This window comes from Amphiura filiformis, chromosome 8, assembly GCF_039555335.1.
Source record: "Amphiura filiformis chromosome 8, Afil_fr2py, whole genome shotgun sequence".
NCBI classification, from domain to species: domain Eukaryota; kingdom Metazoa; phylum Echinodermata; class Ophiuroidea; order Amphilepidida; family Amphiuridae; genus Amphiura; species Amphiura filiformis.
This window is the reverse complement of record NC_092635.1, coordinates 26,499,383-26,516,238: the sequence shown is the minus strand read 5'-3', so window position 1 is coordinate 26,516,238 and position 16,856 is coordinate 26,499,383. Positions and strand designations below refer to the sequence as shown.

The 16,856-nt window shown below is 39.8% G+C and overlaps 1 protein-coding gene across 1 annotated transcript in view; it reads right to left on the bottom strand.

Annotated features, from left to right (window-relative positions):
- The window catches only part of LOC140158872 (steroid 17-alpha-hydroxylase/17,20 lyase-like), a 76,827-nt gene that overhangs the window by 45,784 nt on the left and 14,187 nt on the right, over positions 1 to 16,856 (bottom strand). Inside the window, 4 exon segments of the mRNA XM_072182131.1 lie at positions 9,559 to 9,657; positions 10,133 to 10,166; positions 10,168 to 10,373; positions 12,944 to 13,069. Of these exon segments, the coding sequence (XP_072038232.1) occupies positions 9,559 to 9,657; positions 10,133 to 10,166; positions 10,168 to 10,373; positions 12,944 to 13,069 (465 nt within the window).

The following is a 16,856-nucleotide window of genomic DNA, read 5'->3' as shown; positions in this document are numbered from 1 at the left end:
GCCATGTATAGCCATGCATAGTTATGTATAACCATATGTAACCATGTCATAGCCATGTATAGCCATATATAGCTATGTATAGCCATGTATAACTATGTATACAGGGCTGCCAACTTTGAAAAAACACATTTCAGTATTCTCAAACCTCAAAATCACCATAGTGCTGTGATCAAGCACAAATCAGCATTTTGAAAATATACTTGCAGTTCTCAAGATATTTATTTATTCAAGGCATTTATTTATTTGTACCTTTTGCTTGTCGAGTATCCTTTGATTTTATTTTGTTTAATACAGTTTTGTTCACAAGTATATTTAATGTCTTGAATGCACCATCGGATAGATTGAGTGCCACTGATGTAAAAGCAATTTCCAAATAAAAACTTGAAACTTAAAAACTACAACACTTTCATGGTAAATGAAATAAATAAATAAATAAAATTTTGCACACACATCTAATTTTCCTGACTTCATATTTCAAACAAGTGCTCCTTCAATCCTCAGAACAGGAAAGGCCACTAGCCTAGTGTTTACCCCAGCACTTCCCTGTTCAGACTTTCTGGTTGTCTGTTTTGTAATGTCAGAGAGGGGCTGTCATGGTCCCATATACTGATATACTAGGCCAGTGCCAGTCAAAAGGACATTTCACCTGTGTCCTTGAGTAAATGTTTACATAACTAATTGGGTCAAGATGTGTGATATAAAGTGTAAATGAGTGAGATGTTTGTTCATAATCAGGGTTGCCAACCAACAATTTGGTAGCCCAATTAGTTCTGATTTGGGAGAATTTGAGACACTATTTGCTCATGGCTCGTGCACAGAAGTAAGGGCCTATAGACTGCACAAGCCCAATTGGTGCTAAAAGCAACACTGAAAAGCAGACATTGTAGCCGCACTGAAACAGTAAAGTTCAACCATCTCTTTTACAAATTCGCACGATCAAGGAGTTTGTACAGTGTTTGTAATATGAAAAGCACCACAAACAGTCTGCATAGGAGACTATTCCATGAAACTAGGTAAAACTTTTCGTAAGAAAATGCTCCAAAAATGATACTTTCCGTCCGAATTTTTTTAGCTAAATAAGTAACAATCATGAACCATCATGCAAAGATCGCCGCCTCAAATTACCAGATCCATTGCTCAAACGATGTAGGAAGCGAAAGAAAAAAACATACAGAAAAATGGATCATGCCTAGAGTTCATTGTGCTAACACAATGAGCTAAAAATTGATATTTTTGATATTTAACAGTACTTGAAGTAAACTTTATAATTCTGATGATTTATACTTAACGGGTATGTAGGTAGGTTGAAATGCCGACGATCAATTGAAAATTTTGACCTTTCAGATTGAAGATATGGATTTTTTTTCCAAAACACCAAAAAAAATTAGGTCTTTTTGGGAAAAAATCCATATCTTCAATATGAAAGGTCAAAATTTTCAATTGACCGTCAGCTTTTCCTCCCTGCTACATACACTTTAAGAATATGTCATTAGATTTATATAATTTACTTCGAGGACTGTTATATATCAAAAATTTGAAAAATATCAAATTTTTATAATTTGTCATAAAATTTGTATTATATTGTGATTTTCAAAAATGAAAATTATTTGATATCAGAAAGACATGCTTCGTATTCAGAATGCAATTCGATAGGTCTGAGGTACTCTCATGTCCCACAAAAAATACTGTCGAAACGCAATAAACGCTCATTTTAGATCCCTTAATTGCATGTCCCTACACTTCTCTGCAGAACTTGCTGTGTAACCAAAGGGAAGTGTGTCCCCACCCCATGAATTATCACAAACCATCTGTACCTCTTTCAGAAGTACAAAATTAATGTGATGACAGATAAATGGTACCTCTATTATTAGGTAAAATAGATGGAAACAAGGCAGACGATATGCATGACAAGAATATGTTTAATGGCGGATGCTAGTCTCAGTTACTATGCGTAATGAACGTTGGGGGTGCTATACAAACAGTGTGCACGTACATAATACTACATCTCCCCTTAAGTATGAAACTGTGCATTTAAATGTTTTTGTAAAAGTTCTCAATGAGAAGTTATTAAATGCAGATTTTATACTCTATTGAACTGAGTATGATTGTTTCTTTCACTTGAGTGTCCTTTTCCTTTCCATGTTCATAACTTGTCCATTTCTGATTTGAGTGTCTTTTGCACAATGTCCTTTTTTAAAAGCACTTCTGGTTCTTGCTTAACTATTTAACACAACTGAAACTTTTGCAACTTTTTGCAACTTCTTTTTTGCAAACTTTGTAAACAACAAAGTAGAAATAGATAAAGTCCAATGCTTTTTGGCTTTTAACAGTTCAAATTTTCTAACTACTGAACATTAAAAATGCTTTGGGCACTAAATTAGGTCAAATTTGTTTTGCCCAATTGAAAGGTCCATAGTTTCTTTTTCTGAAACTTAACTTGAACAAACTTGATTGTCTTTAGTTTCTTTTTCTGAACTTTTAACTTCAACAAACTTCAAAAGGTAAACTTGATTGTCTTTAGTTTCTTTTTCTGAAACTTTTAACTTGTCTTGTAGCGCACAAAGTCACTGTATTTTGGATTTGGCTTTACTACTCTGCCACTGCGAGTCTTCATCTGAGTAACTGGTTCTGGCGTAGCTTATGCATTTAACTGTTGTTGCTGGTTGAAGACGCTGGGACTGTTGTAGCTGTCTGAAGCTTGCTGGTTGGAGGAGCTGGGACTTGTGGCTGTTGAACTTGCTGATACCGATGATTGGTGCTTGTCTTTGGTTGTTCTTGCTGTGTACTGACAGCTGTGTCTTTAGGTTGTGCGATGGACACCAGTGCTGATCTGTTACGGCGCACTGTGCCTTGCATAGTTTTTACTAGGTAAGATCTTGGCTCAGACCTTCGCTCTATTATCTGTCCATAACGCTTTTGGTCTCTCAGCCAAACATTGTCACCCGGCTGAAGAGTTGGCAACTCTCTAGCGTTGTGTCTGTTGTTAAAGTTACGTTGCTGATTGTCTCTGTACATTTCTTCCTTCTCGCGAACCTTCTGAAGATCTTGTTGAGATCTTGGTTGCAGTATTGACGGGAGCACTGGAAGCTGCGTCACGAAGTCTGCGCCCATTAACAACTCGCTAGGGGACAGGCCATTATGTAGTGGGGTTGATCTGTAGCTGAGCAGTGCTAAGTAAGGGTCACTGTTCTTTTTCAAGAGTCCTTTAATGGTGCGAACTGCCCTCTTAGCCTCACCGTTGGCTTGTGGATATAGTGGACTACTGGTTGTGTGTGCGAATCCGTAAGTTGTTGCAAACTTGCGGAATATGTCTGCGCTAAACTGTGGGCCATTGTCCGAAACCAAAAGATCTGGGATACCGTGTTGCACAAAAAGCTCTTTGAGTGCTATTATGGTGCTTTCTGAAGTTTCGTCATTGAGCTTTTAAATTTCAATCCATCGTGAATAATAATCAACGACGATAACATATGTTTGACCTTGGTAATGGAAAAGGTCGCTACCCAGACGCTGCCAAGGTCTGTCAGGGAGTGAGGAGGGCATGAGTGGTTCTTTAGTTTCTGGTCTATGTATAGCACACGTGGTACACTTTATCACCATCTCTTCGATGGTTTTAGACATTCCCCGCCACCACACAGAAGTACAGGCACGAGAGCGACACTTACTCACACCAAGATGCCCCTGATGTATGCAAGTCAAAGTGTCAAGCCTCATGGACCTTGGAATCACAATACGATCGTCATAGAGTAAAAGATCATCAATAACTGCCAAATGAGCTCTGTTTTCCCAATATTGGCGTAACAGAGGCAAGTGAGGCATATATGCTGGCCATCCAGTGGAGCAGTATTCACGGATCTTCATGCATTCCTCATCACCTTTCTGAGCGTTGACTAGTTGCTGGAGACGCTGCTCGCTTGCTGGTAGAGTATTAAACACATTCTCTGCGAAAGCTTCAACTTCAGCAATCAGTGCATTGTCAGCATCTGATGGTTTTCCTGTTGGTGCACGTGAGAGTGAATCCGCAATGATCTGCTGCTTTCCAGGTGCGTACTGGACTCTGGGGCTGAATCGCATCATCCTGAGTCGGAAGCGCTGTATGCGTGGTGGCATTTTGGCAAGTTCCTTTGAACTCAGGAGTGGTACTAGTGGTTTGTGGTCAGTCTCGAGTGTGAAGTCTAACCCAAGGACGTAGTCTGAAAACTTCTCACAGGCCCATGTTGCTGCGAGAGCTTCTTTCTCGATTACTGCATACCGTTGCTCTGTCTCACTTAAGGTTCGGGAAGCATAACACACTGGACGGCGTTTACCATCGTCCTGTATTTGCAGGAGTACTGCACCGATTCCTGTTGCTGATGCATCTGCTGCGACAATGGTTGGACGTTGTGCGTCATAATGTGCAAGAACCTTGGTAGACACCAGAATGTCTTTCGCTTTTGGAATGATCTTTGCTGATCTTGTCCCCAGTACCAGGCTGTGTCCTTACGTAGCAACTGTCTCATTGGTTCAGTGATCTCTGCTAATGCTGGAATGAACTTTCCCAGTTGATTCACCATCCCCATGAATCTCTGAAGTTCAGTTAGGTTGGTTGGGACTGGAAACTCAGCAATTGCATGAGTTTTCTCAGAGTCTGCATGAAGTCCTGAAGAGTCTATTATGTGGCCTAAGAACCGGATAGACTGTTTGGCACAAGTTGAGTGTGAGCCCAGCTGCTTCTAAGCGTTAAATACTGTACGCACCTGTTTATTGTGCTCTTTTTGTGTTGCACTATGTATCAAAATGTCATCCATATGATAGATCACTCCTTCTAACCCTTCAAGGACATCTGACATCATCCTTTGGAAGATTTCTGGAGCACTGCTGATGCCAAACGGAAGTCTATTGAAACAATACCGACCGAATGGTGTGATGAAAGTTGTAAGAAGGTGAGATTCCACATCTAGGGAATTTGCCAAAAGCCGCTATTAGGCGTCAATTTGCTTCTACTCTGGCCCAGTTTGGCGAGCGAAGCATCATCTAAACAGACTCCATAGGGTGGATTTCCGTTTTACGCTTTTGTTAAGCGCGGTAAGATCAACACACACCGAACAGCACCACTTGATTTTGGGACACACACCATCCCGGAGCACCACTCAGTTAGTGTATTTACTGGTGAAATCACCTCTTGTTTCACCATATTTCCAATATCCGCTTTTACTTTTTGGAGTAATGGATGTGGGACCTTCCTTGGTGTGTATAGGCAGACAGGTTTGCTGTTTTCACTAAGAGAGACATGGTATGTATACTTATCCTGGACTTTCCCAAGACCTTGGAAGAGGTTTGGAAATTCTTCCTGAAAGTTTGATGACTCAACCAATTTCATTGACACATGCAATTAAGCCCAACAGATGACAGGCCTTCCTGCCAAGCAGGAACATTCCTGATTTTTCAACACATACACTTCTTCAGTAAGCTTATTACTGCCATACTGTAGGGTAGCGGTGAACTTACCAACAATTGAAGTTTCATACGGCTAGGCCCGTGAGAGTATTTTAGAAGTGTGTACAAGTTTCATTTGTCTAACCCAAGGCAAGTGATTACCCACAACAGTGACTTTGGCACCAGAATCCAGTTTAAAGTGTGTATTATTGTTATTTACCATAACATCCTCAGACCAATATTGATCCTCGTCCTCAGCGGACTGATCACAACTATCCCAAATTTCACCAAGGAAGGGAGTGTCGGTATCACTATCCGACGGTATATCCTCAATGACCTCATAGAAATCATGGAAATCCAGATCATCAATTTCCCGGACATAAGCACTTGTGTTGCCCCCACGACATACTGCTGAGTAATGGCCAGGTTTGCTACATTTGTTGCATATTACATTTTTGGCTGGGCAATCACGCCTTGCCACACCACTGACACCCTGACCCTGTCCCTGACTGACTAGGATTTTGGAATTTGGACCTATATCTACTATGAGAGTACTGCGAGGAAGTTCCTGAATTTGGTTTATTTTGAGTTGCATTCGCAGCTGCAGGGTATCCCTTTTTGCGGACATGCACGGACTTGCTTGCATGCTTTACATAATTTATCGTAGCAGCGCTTCGAGCTTGTTGCAGCTCCACGGATCAGATCTTTATTTTGCTTTCGTGACTCAAATTGTCTACAAATTTGAATAGCTTGATCTAAAGTGAGTTTTGCTTTGCCTTGCAAACGGTCAGAAAGAGCATCACTCGCTACTCCCGCTACAATTCTGTCTCTTATTAGTTCTTCTTTCAAGCCACCGTACTCACAAAATTCTGCTAACTTGTACAGATCTTGTATGAATGTATCAACAGGTTCATGTTCTGATTGTCTCCGGGTGTTAAATTTTGCCCGTTCAACAACAGTGTTCCTTCGAACTTGGTAGTATTGATCCAAGGCTGTAACCACCTCCTTATATGATGATTTTTCTTCATCAATGTCCTTTAAAGTGGCCAGTATATCATCTGCCACATCACCCATAGAGTATAGCAAAGTGCTAACTTGTTCTCGTTCGAGTTTGTGCGGCCAGACCTGATGCATGTCTGTACCTTTCGAAACGCCGTAACCATTTAGTCCAAAGATCGGACTGTTTTGGCCCTGTAGCACCCTCAAATCGCTCTGGCAGAGGTAGATTTGGGTTGGTAGTGTCGGCTGGATTTCCGTCCGGTTGTGGCATGATGATAATGGGTCGAAATAACGCTGCCACCATCTATTATTAGGTAAAATAGATGGAAACAAGGCAGACGATATGCATGACAAGAATATGTTTAATGGCGGATGATAGTCTCGTTACTATGCGTAATGAACGTTGGGGTGCTATACAAACAGTGTGCACATACATAATACTACAGTACCGATTAATGTTATTGGAGACAAAACATTTTGTCAATACATTTGCAATTTTGTATCCCCAGTCCTGAAAAACTGGCTACACCACAGCCTCCAGCACCCCGCTTTTATAGAACGGGATGGTAGATCGGTTGGCTATGTCGGTCATGCCCATGGGGTCCTCCAAAGTGGGGGACGAAGTGTTGTATTGAGTAAAAATTCACTTGGTTTTGTCAAGCAAAAATACCAATTCATTTAGGATATTTCTTGTTTATATACTAATTTAAACAACTTGAAAGATACAGATATTAAAGTAATATATCTACATGTAAAAATAATTTCATATTATATTAGGTTACTTTAAATTTGATAGTTTACATATAAAATTCATTACAATTCTGTGTAAATTTCACAATTGATCATATTTATACAATTGATCATATAAATTGTAATCATAAATTTAATCCCACAACTTTGTGAGAAAAATGGTAGATATAAAACCAAAACTTGCCAGGTTTGAATACATAATCATTTTTGTTTCATTTTTATGCAGTATAAGATTTGAGTAACTTAATTGCTATAAAGTAATCATTCATAATATCTCCAGAATACATTAGGCTTAAAAAAATAATAAGTTGACTTGCCCTTATCGATTGACCCAAAAATCTGAAAAAAACATGTTTACTGGGTTTTTCTTCATGTCATATTTTGGTTTATAATATTCAAAATATGTGGTTTATTTATGTTTAACTGTGGCATAAATTCATAAAATCATCAATTACTCACTAATTCTGACTTGATTTCTGCATCTACTGCATTGATTTGAATCACATTTTCCATAAATATGCACTTGAAGATATTGAGCTCCAGAAAATTCAAGTATTGGCAAGTTCAAATGGACTGTGGCATGAAGTAGAATACATTTGTAAATCACATAAATGTAAAAAAAAATTCTACATGCAAAGTATTACATGGCACGTCATATTTTGCAGAAATTGCAACAAAATAAAAATTGCAGGCATGAAAACTGGTCTTGGAAAAAGACGCAGCATAGATGCGCACCGCAGCTGGTCCTTAGCTTTTTTTTGAATAATATGGTGGTCAAGTTTTCCATGCCCATCGCTATATAGAGTGCTTTATAAATGTAAATCGCTAGACGATGCAGTTATGGTACGTAACTGGTTCCCAATTTATCATCTAGCATATGATATTGCTAGCTTACACTGAGAACCATCGGAATGGCACTTTGTATAGTGCTGCACATGGATAACTTACCCTTGATGGTATGATTGATGTACTGAAAACTCTAAGGCACAACAACGTGTCATTCACTATCACCTTATAACACAGAAACCAGACCAGAGCTGTGGAAATGATAAATCAGAAACGCTTCTTGGCGACAATGTAGTAATCATCAGGCTGGTGTGTCGCTGCACTGCCTGGCAATAACTTGATCTCAAATTCCCCCTCTTGCTCAGGTGGTATAGAGAAGGTGTAGTGTTGAAATAACCAAGAGAACAGAAGGAATATCTCTGCTTTGGCAAAAGCTTCACCGAGGCAAACACGACAACCAAATGAGAATGGAAGAAATCCTTCAGGATGTTGGCGCACCTCACCAGATTCATCTAAAAGTGTTCTGAAAAGAAGACAAGACAAGAAATCTTTACTTTACCCTTCAACAACTCTTCCTATACCTTTGTACAGAGTCAACCGTTTAACAATGATGCGTCTGTGTGGTCTGCGTGGTTTAAATCACGCAGACGACACGGACGCATCATTGTTAAACGGTGATGAACAACGGTGAAACATGATTGAATCCCTAATTCAACAACTCTTCCTATACCTTTGTACAGAAGTCAACCGTTGTTAATCCGTGATGAATCCACACTTGTACAGTAGCATATACGCGAACGCAAGCGAGAATACGCGTGAGTGCGTAAATTTGTCATGCCTGGAACCTCTAATTCTGTGGCGCATACACACTTACAAGTTGAATTCCGTATTTTTTGTAGGTAGCGGCTAAACATTGCCACCGATCTTTTTGTAAGGCGGAGTGGCAATGATTAACTGACATTCCTCATGAAATAATTCTTTGAATTTCTTTAGTATACGGTCTTTAGCTTGTTTCGTTGTTGAAAGGATTCAATCATGTTTCATCGTTGTTCATCACCGCTTAACAACTCATAGCTCGGGCGCTGCCTGCATGCTTTAAACCCCGCAGACGACACAGACGCATCATTGTTAAATGGTGATGAACAACGGTGAAACATGATTGAATCCCTAAATATACTATCAATGTGTATGTGGCAGTCAAGATTGGATATTAAGTGGGGTGTGTTTACCTGAACTGTTCAAATCATTACTACATGGTTTATCAGGGATCCCATGTAGCTCATCAGTGTTAGGCAAGTGCCCTGCATGCACTAGGTCCAACGTTCAAGTCACAGCAGGGGTGGATATCCCAGGATTTTTAATTTATCAAGGGTCTATTCACTTCTACAATCATGTTATATGAGTTTATAATTATTTAATGTTAATTTGCTCTAGTATGCGATGCATTTCTTCCTTCACTTTACTTACATTAGTTTTGTGAAAATATCATACAAAGAGGATCTAAGAAAACCATATAAATCATATCACATATTGCTTCTTCAGCCCCCTATATTGGATTTTTGATTGATCAAATCATGGTGACATCAGTTGAACAAGTCTATATAGACTAACCTGGTTTAAATTTGAATGGTTCATCCCAGAACTTCTCATTACGGTGGATAGCCCAATGGTTAACAAATATCCATGTGTCTTTAGGAATTGCATAGTTACCTGTAAAATGAAACATGTCATTAAATCAAACAGTGAAGTCAAACTGTGTAGACTCTCATTCATGTTGAAATTATAAGATTTAATTTAAATTTGGTCAACCAGGCTAGACATACCTATTTTGACAGACAAACTGACGTTGTGACTGAAACCTTCAATCTGCAGCTGGGTTGTGATGCAAATGACCTTGAGTACCGAACACTTCCGGTATTGATGACAATCGATGAGGAATGTCCTTTATGATTCGGTCCCAGCCGTGTGACAGCTTGGCCCGGACGCCTCCTCCCTGGTTGAGAGATGGTTGCTCCGCTCTCACCCAGATAGCCTCTTTCACACACCGCTCAAACCAACACTGCTCACGGTCTAAAATACGGACATCCTTGGTGTCAAAGTGGTGTCCGCTGGCTTTTAGATGTAGAAAAACCGCTGAGTCGCTTCCTATGCGATACATATTATATATAGACATGAGAAAACCTACCGAGTGTGGTGTCTTCAGTAGTGGTACGCGGAAAAACCCACAGGGGTAACAGAACTGTAACGGAACATCTCATACATGCATGCCTCTGTGTATGGTAGCTTGCCACAATCTTCCAAACTGGGTGGACGATCTCTCCCAACTACCCTGTCCATTTCTTCAGCAATTTTCTCTTGGATTTCAGGATGCTGTGCCATCAGAGCCACAGACCAATGAAGAGAGGTAGTAGTTGTATCAGTTCCAGCTGATAAAAGAAAATAAGGTCAATTGTTGTTTGGCCATAACACTTGTGTACAATTAGAAATGAAGGTGCAAATTTGAAATAGAGATAAAGGCAAAAATATGGAGTAAAAAAAAGACAATAAAATACATAAGAAAGTAGATATCACAAAATTTCACAACTTTAGAACAAAGTATGCTAGACCTTTGCTCAGGGGCGTAGCAAGAGCATCAGGGGCCCATGGACAAGGAGCAGTACGGGCCCTTTTAACCAGGGCGGGATTTAGCCTACCTTATGGGGCCCTGGTCCAGACTAAAATTTGGAGGCCCCAACTCACGTGCGAGGAAGGCATGTGCATTTAAGTCAGTGGCCAAGTTTTGGTTTAACTAAAGGGGGACAAAGGGGACTAACATATTTTGTTAAATTCAATTTTTTGAATGCGCGCGAAGCGCCGAAAATTTACAATTTTGCTCTATTTTGACCATAAAACATGCTGTTATTGGGGTTAAAAGAAACATACATGAGGCAATTTTGGGGCCCAAAATTGCCTTGGACCCGGGCCCATCTGTCCCAATGGTGTAAAAATCCGGCCCTGCTCTCCCATATCAGCCCTTATTTAATTTTTTTCGCTTTTTGTGCTCGGGGCCCTGAGCCTCGGGGCCCATGGACTTAAATCCACCCTGTCCCCCGCTTGCTACTCTGCGCCTGCCTTTGCTGTTTTCAGTATATGATAATCTAATGTTTGTATAAGGTAGTAATGATTATAGTAACTCAATTTTCAAAAATGCTTCCTTTGGTCTCCATGGACCAGATAGATGTTTATCAAAGCTTTAAAGCAACATTGTAACATTTGCTGAGACAGATCCCCTCAATATTTTACAAAAATGTTACACAATTGTACAATACTTTAATTAACTAACATATTTACCTTGGAAAATCAAGGCTTAAAAGCACTGTATTTTGAATAATTTCAATGAATACGTTGTTTAATTCATAATATTGAAATATTAGACGAATGCGTATGCGATGTTCATAACACTATACAAATACACATACAGGATGTTAATGACACATCAAGACAACTGGACTCAGTCATGACCAATGGAGTGACACATATTTTCTTTGTTTTACCTAATTTTCAGCTCAAATTAAAACAAGACATATCTGACAGTAAAAACTAACATTTTGTGGAAAAGAAATACAAATTTATTGTTTTTGGAAATGCTACAATATTGTTTTAAGAAACCTTTGCAATAAGCATAACTTTCAAATTCAACATAGATACAATTGTATTGCCTGGATTATCTTGTACTGAAGTATAGATAACTCAAGGCAGTTAAGCTACAATCCAGGAAATCAATAAACAATTGGAGAGGCGAGTGAAACATGCATGCACTTTATAAGTTCGAGTTGGAGTTAGAGTTACATTTTAGAGTTTGATTTAGAGTTACAAGTTAGAGTTTAGAGTTGCATTTTAGAGTTTGATTTAGAGTTAGAGTTACAAGTTAGAGATAGAATTGCATATAGTCACATGTCCTCCAGCCAGATTCGTCCTGTAGCTATTTACATGATTTAGGTATTATTTATATCTGTGAGATAAGTAGAATTTTGCGGTTCTCTATGCAAAGCGTCCGCTGCAAAGGCTGCACATTGACATGATTCATTTTAACCAAGGCAATTTCACTTGGAGCTGGGGAAAACAAGTTTAAAAAATAAAAATTCCAATTCCAAAACAAAAAAGATAAATTAAAAAACAAATTATGCAAATGAGCTACCAATTTCCAGTTCCAAGAAAATGCACTTGCAACCTCGGACAGATGGACAAAATGATGTAATTTATGTAAATGAGCTACCAAATTAGCATATTTTGCAACGAAAACCTACAAACAGAATGACTGACGGACAACCAGGAAACATAATAGTCCACCTCTGGTGGAGGCATGATAAAGATACATTTTTAGGATGTTATTTGACAGCGTTGACTGACCTGTAGGAACCTAGCCATAAGGCCTAAAAAATTGTTTGATTGGCGTAACATACAAAATATTTAGGGTTTTTTGACACACATTTTAAGCTGTAAATCGCATATGATAAAGGCTTTCAAACTTTTTTTTTTTAATTTTAATTTTTAAAATTATTTTTATATTTTTTGCAAAAAAAAAAAAAAAAAAAAGAGTCTAGGGTTGGGCCTATTTTTAGGGTCGGTTGGGTTATGCCAATCAACCAATTTTTTAGGCCTAAAGGACTAGTACCATATGGTTGGTCATTATGGTGATGTTAAATTTTGGCCAGCCACAATCAAGGAAATTAATGTTGGTCCACTCTGGCATACTAAATGTAAATTGCCACCCCTCTCCAACAATGTTGATGAAAGCACTTTTTCCACTTGGCTCTCCAGTCTCCCCAACATTGATTGAGGTGGAATGGGGGAGGGAGGGGGAAAGAGGACTGTTGTACTTCTCATCAAACATATTATACTAATTTCACTGAACTATCTGAGCAGCAATGAAAAGTTCCAACATATTATCAAGGTGTGCCAACTATTCTTTTTCTTGATTGCAGGCTCCCTTCAGGGCCATTTATGGCAGAATTACCTTGAAACATATCATTAACAGTTTGAAGCAGATGTACATCAGTCAGCGAGTCAACTTCAGCTGATCCTTCAGCGATGGCATTCTCTTGTTCCTTCAACAAGGAATCGATCAAATCCCGAACATTTTCTGTGAAGAGAGATGCACAAAATTCATGATATGACTGATATATTGCGCTTGAAATTTATAAGTATGTAAATTTCCACTTTTTGTTGCAATTTCCCCCCCTGAAATTCACTTTGCCCCCCCCATGCCCTCTAAAAAAAATGCCTTAACAACCCCCACACACTATCTCACCCCTATACCAGGTATTGACCGGCAACATACGTGAATGTGTTAATTGTTGATACATGTCAACACCCCCACACCCCTCCTCCCACATCATCACACCCCTGGTAACGTACATACGTAAAGGTTTTAAATTGACATGGACATACATGTTTACACCAACACCCCCACATCATCACACCCTACCCCAGCAATGTACTTAAAAGTTTTAATTGTCAACCCCATCATCACGCTTACAAAACTGCATCTCTTACACTGCATTGCGCCATGTTATCAGCTGAAAACCATTTGCAATTTTTTTCTGTCAAAACATGGTGCAAACTTACACGTACTTTATGTAATCTAAATCAAATCGTTTTGAAAAATAATATGTTAAAATAAAGCATATTTAGACAGTATTTGCATTGAAATAGTGTAAAAATTATGTACCAAATGGCTTCAATTAGACCTTCATTTTGCAAAATATCTGAGGAGGGAAAACTTGTTCACGACCACGAAAGGCTTCATAGACCGTCAGCTCACAAGTTTTCGGCTTTTTGAAACTAAAGTCTTGCACACTACCGGTAATAGCGCCAAAGTGGTCCACCAAATCGCTTCAATTAGGTCTTCATTTTGCAAAAGTTTCTTACCTCTGAGGGGGGGCACATTCTGCTTTTGACATTTGGCAATTTGTGTTTAACACAATTTATAGGCCTACAATTAAAGGGAAACTTGTTCACGAAAGGCTTCATGGACCGTCATTTCACAAATTTTTGGCTTTTTTAGACTCAAATTTTACACAAGTGCCAAAATGGTCCACCAAATCACTTCAACTTTTAAAATATATCAAAGAAAATAAAAAACAAAGGAAATAAGTTTAAATTTGGCAATACAGTGGGCCAAGAGGGAAAATGGTAAACTGGGTTATTACTTTTTCAAAGAAATTGCGCGCTCAACGAGAAAAATGTGCTTTTTTATTACTAATTTGGTCTTAATACAAGCGTGCTTAAAACGTCCAATTTCAGACAATTTTAGCCCAAAATGAAGGTAAATTTTACGCAAAGGCCAATTTTGCAATGTTACCATATTTCGGTCCAAAACATGTTTTGGGGAACATACCTTAGGCTATTTTAGGGGCCTGGACCCGGTACCCATCTGGTCTAATGGTAAATCTGGCCCTAAGTTTGAAATAGCTTAATGGTAAATGACTAAATGACTAAATGACTAAATCGGCCAATTTTGAGTCGATACCGAAAATGTTCGGTTGGGGCATGCAATGTCGGACACAGCCTTCTTGACCACCTTTTTCACCTTTCTTTTTGGGTTGGCGCTTTTATTGTTTTATTTGTTTTAGTCAATATACTGCTCCTATAGCTGCTTTTGTGCAATTAGAATTTCCAAAGATTTCTATTTCTTTGTCTTCAAGAAGTACAAGTATATTGTCGAGTATATTGAAAATAATCATATGGCACTACATATCGTAGGCCTATGGATTCCCTCTTTCTCTTTCCCTTCTCCCCCCCCCCTCTTTTTCCTCTCTCTCCCCTTTCTCTTTTTTCCCTGCACTAGGGGGGCGGGGCCCAAATAGACCATTTTTGCCAGGCTTATTGATAATAATCGTATGGTATTGCATATCGTATGGATTCCCCATCTCTTTTCCCCTCCTCTCCCTCTCTTTTCCCTTCTCCCTCTCTTTTTTTTTTCTCTCTCTCTCCTTTTTATTCCTCTTTTTTCCTTGCGCTAGGGGGCAGGGGCCCAAATAGGCAGGGGGCAATTGCCCCACTGCCCCCCAGCAGCTACGCCACTGCATGGGTAATTTCAATTTACTGGCACGTACGATAAATGACCCTTGTATATGGAACACTGGTGTTTAAAGTGGTCAAGCGCCCCTCTCGCTCATTTTTTCTCATCATAATAATTAGATTTTACTGGGCAAGATAGGCCTACAACAGGTCCAAACTCAAATTTGATGTTACACTGGTCCATATTAACACGGCACTTCAGAATTCAGACTTGCAAAGCACCATCCTCGTAATGGATGACGTTGCAGGCCTACAGTGTAGCGCATCGATGGGCTACCATTCAATGACCGATTTTCACAAGCTCTGGGCAATTTCCGTGCAAAACATATTGACTGCAAGGGATGGTCCTTATTGTGAATTTCAATGTTATTCAACTGGAATTTAACACAAAGCTAGCAAACATTTCCAGCTCGATTGAGCATAGGGTGCTACTATCATCCACAGGGATTGAACATATACATCTATAGGCCAGGGTGCAAGTGGGTGGTGGTAAAATCATCCACAGGGATTGAACACATACATCTATAGGCCAGGGTGCAAGTGGGTGGTGGTAAAATCATCCACAGGGATTGAACATATACATCTATAGGCCAGGGTGCAAGTGGGTGGTGGTAAAATCATCCACAGGGATTGAACATATACATCTACAGGCCAGGGTGCAAGTGGGTGGTGGTAAAATCATCCACAGGGATTGAACAAATACATATATAGGCCAGGGTGCAAGTGGGTGGTGGTAAAATCATCCACAGGGATTGAACATATACATCTATAGGCCAGGGTGCAAGTGGGTGGTGGTAAAATCATCCACAGGGATTGAACATGTACATCTATAGGCCTGGATGCAAGTGGGTGGTGGTAAAATCATCCACAGGGATTGAACACATACATCTATAGGCCAGGGTGCAAGTGGGTGGTGGTAAAATCATCCACAGGGATTGAACACATACATCTATAGGCCAGGATGCAAGTGGGTGGTGCTAAAATCATCCACAGGGATTGAACATATACATCTATAGGCCAGGGTGCAAGTGGGTGGTGGTAAAATCATCCACAGGGATTGAACACATACATCTATAGGCCAGGGTGCAAGTGGGTGGTTCTAAAATTATCCACAGGGATTGAACATATACATCTATAGGCCAGGGTGCAAGTGGGTGGTGGTAAAATCATCCACAGGGATTGAGCACATACATCTATAGGCCAGGGTGCAAGTGGGTGGTGGTAAATTCATCCACAGGGATTGAACACATACATCTATAAGCCAGGGTGCAAGTAGGTGGTGATGAAATCATCCACAGGGATTGAACACATACATCTATAGGCCAGGGTGCAAGTGGATGGTGGTAAAACCATCCACAGGGATTGAACATATACATCTATAGGCCAGGGTGCAAGTGGGTGGTGGTAAAATCATCCACAGGGATTGAACATATACATCTATAGGCCAGGGTGCAAGTGGGTGGTGGTGAAATCATCCACAGGGATTGAACATATACATCTATAGGCCAGGGTGCAAGTGGGTGGTGGTAAAATCATCCACAGGGATTGAACACATACATCTATAGGCCAGGATGCAAGTGGGTGGTGGTGAAATCATCCACAGGGATTGAACACGTACATCTATAGGCCAGGATGCAAGTGGGTGGTGGTGAAATCATCCACAGGGATTGAACATATACATCTATAGGCCAGGATGCAAGTGGGTGGTGGTAAAATCATCCAAAGGGATTGAACATGTACATCTATAGACCAGGGTGCAAGTGGGTGGTGGTGAAATATTCCACAGGGATTGAACACTTACATCTATAGGCCAGGGTGCAAGTGGGTGGTGGTGAAATCATCCACAG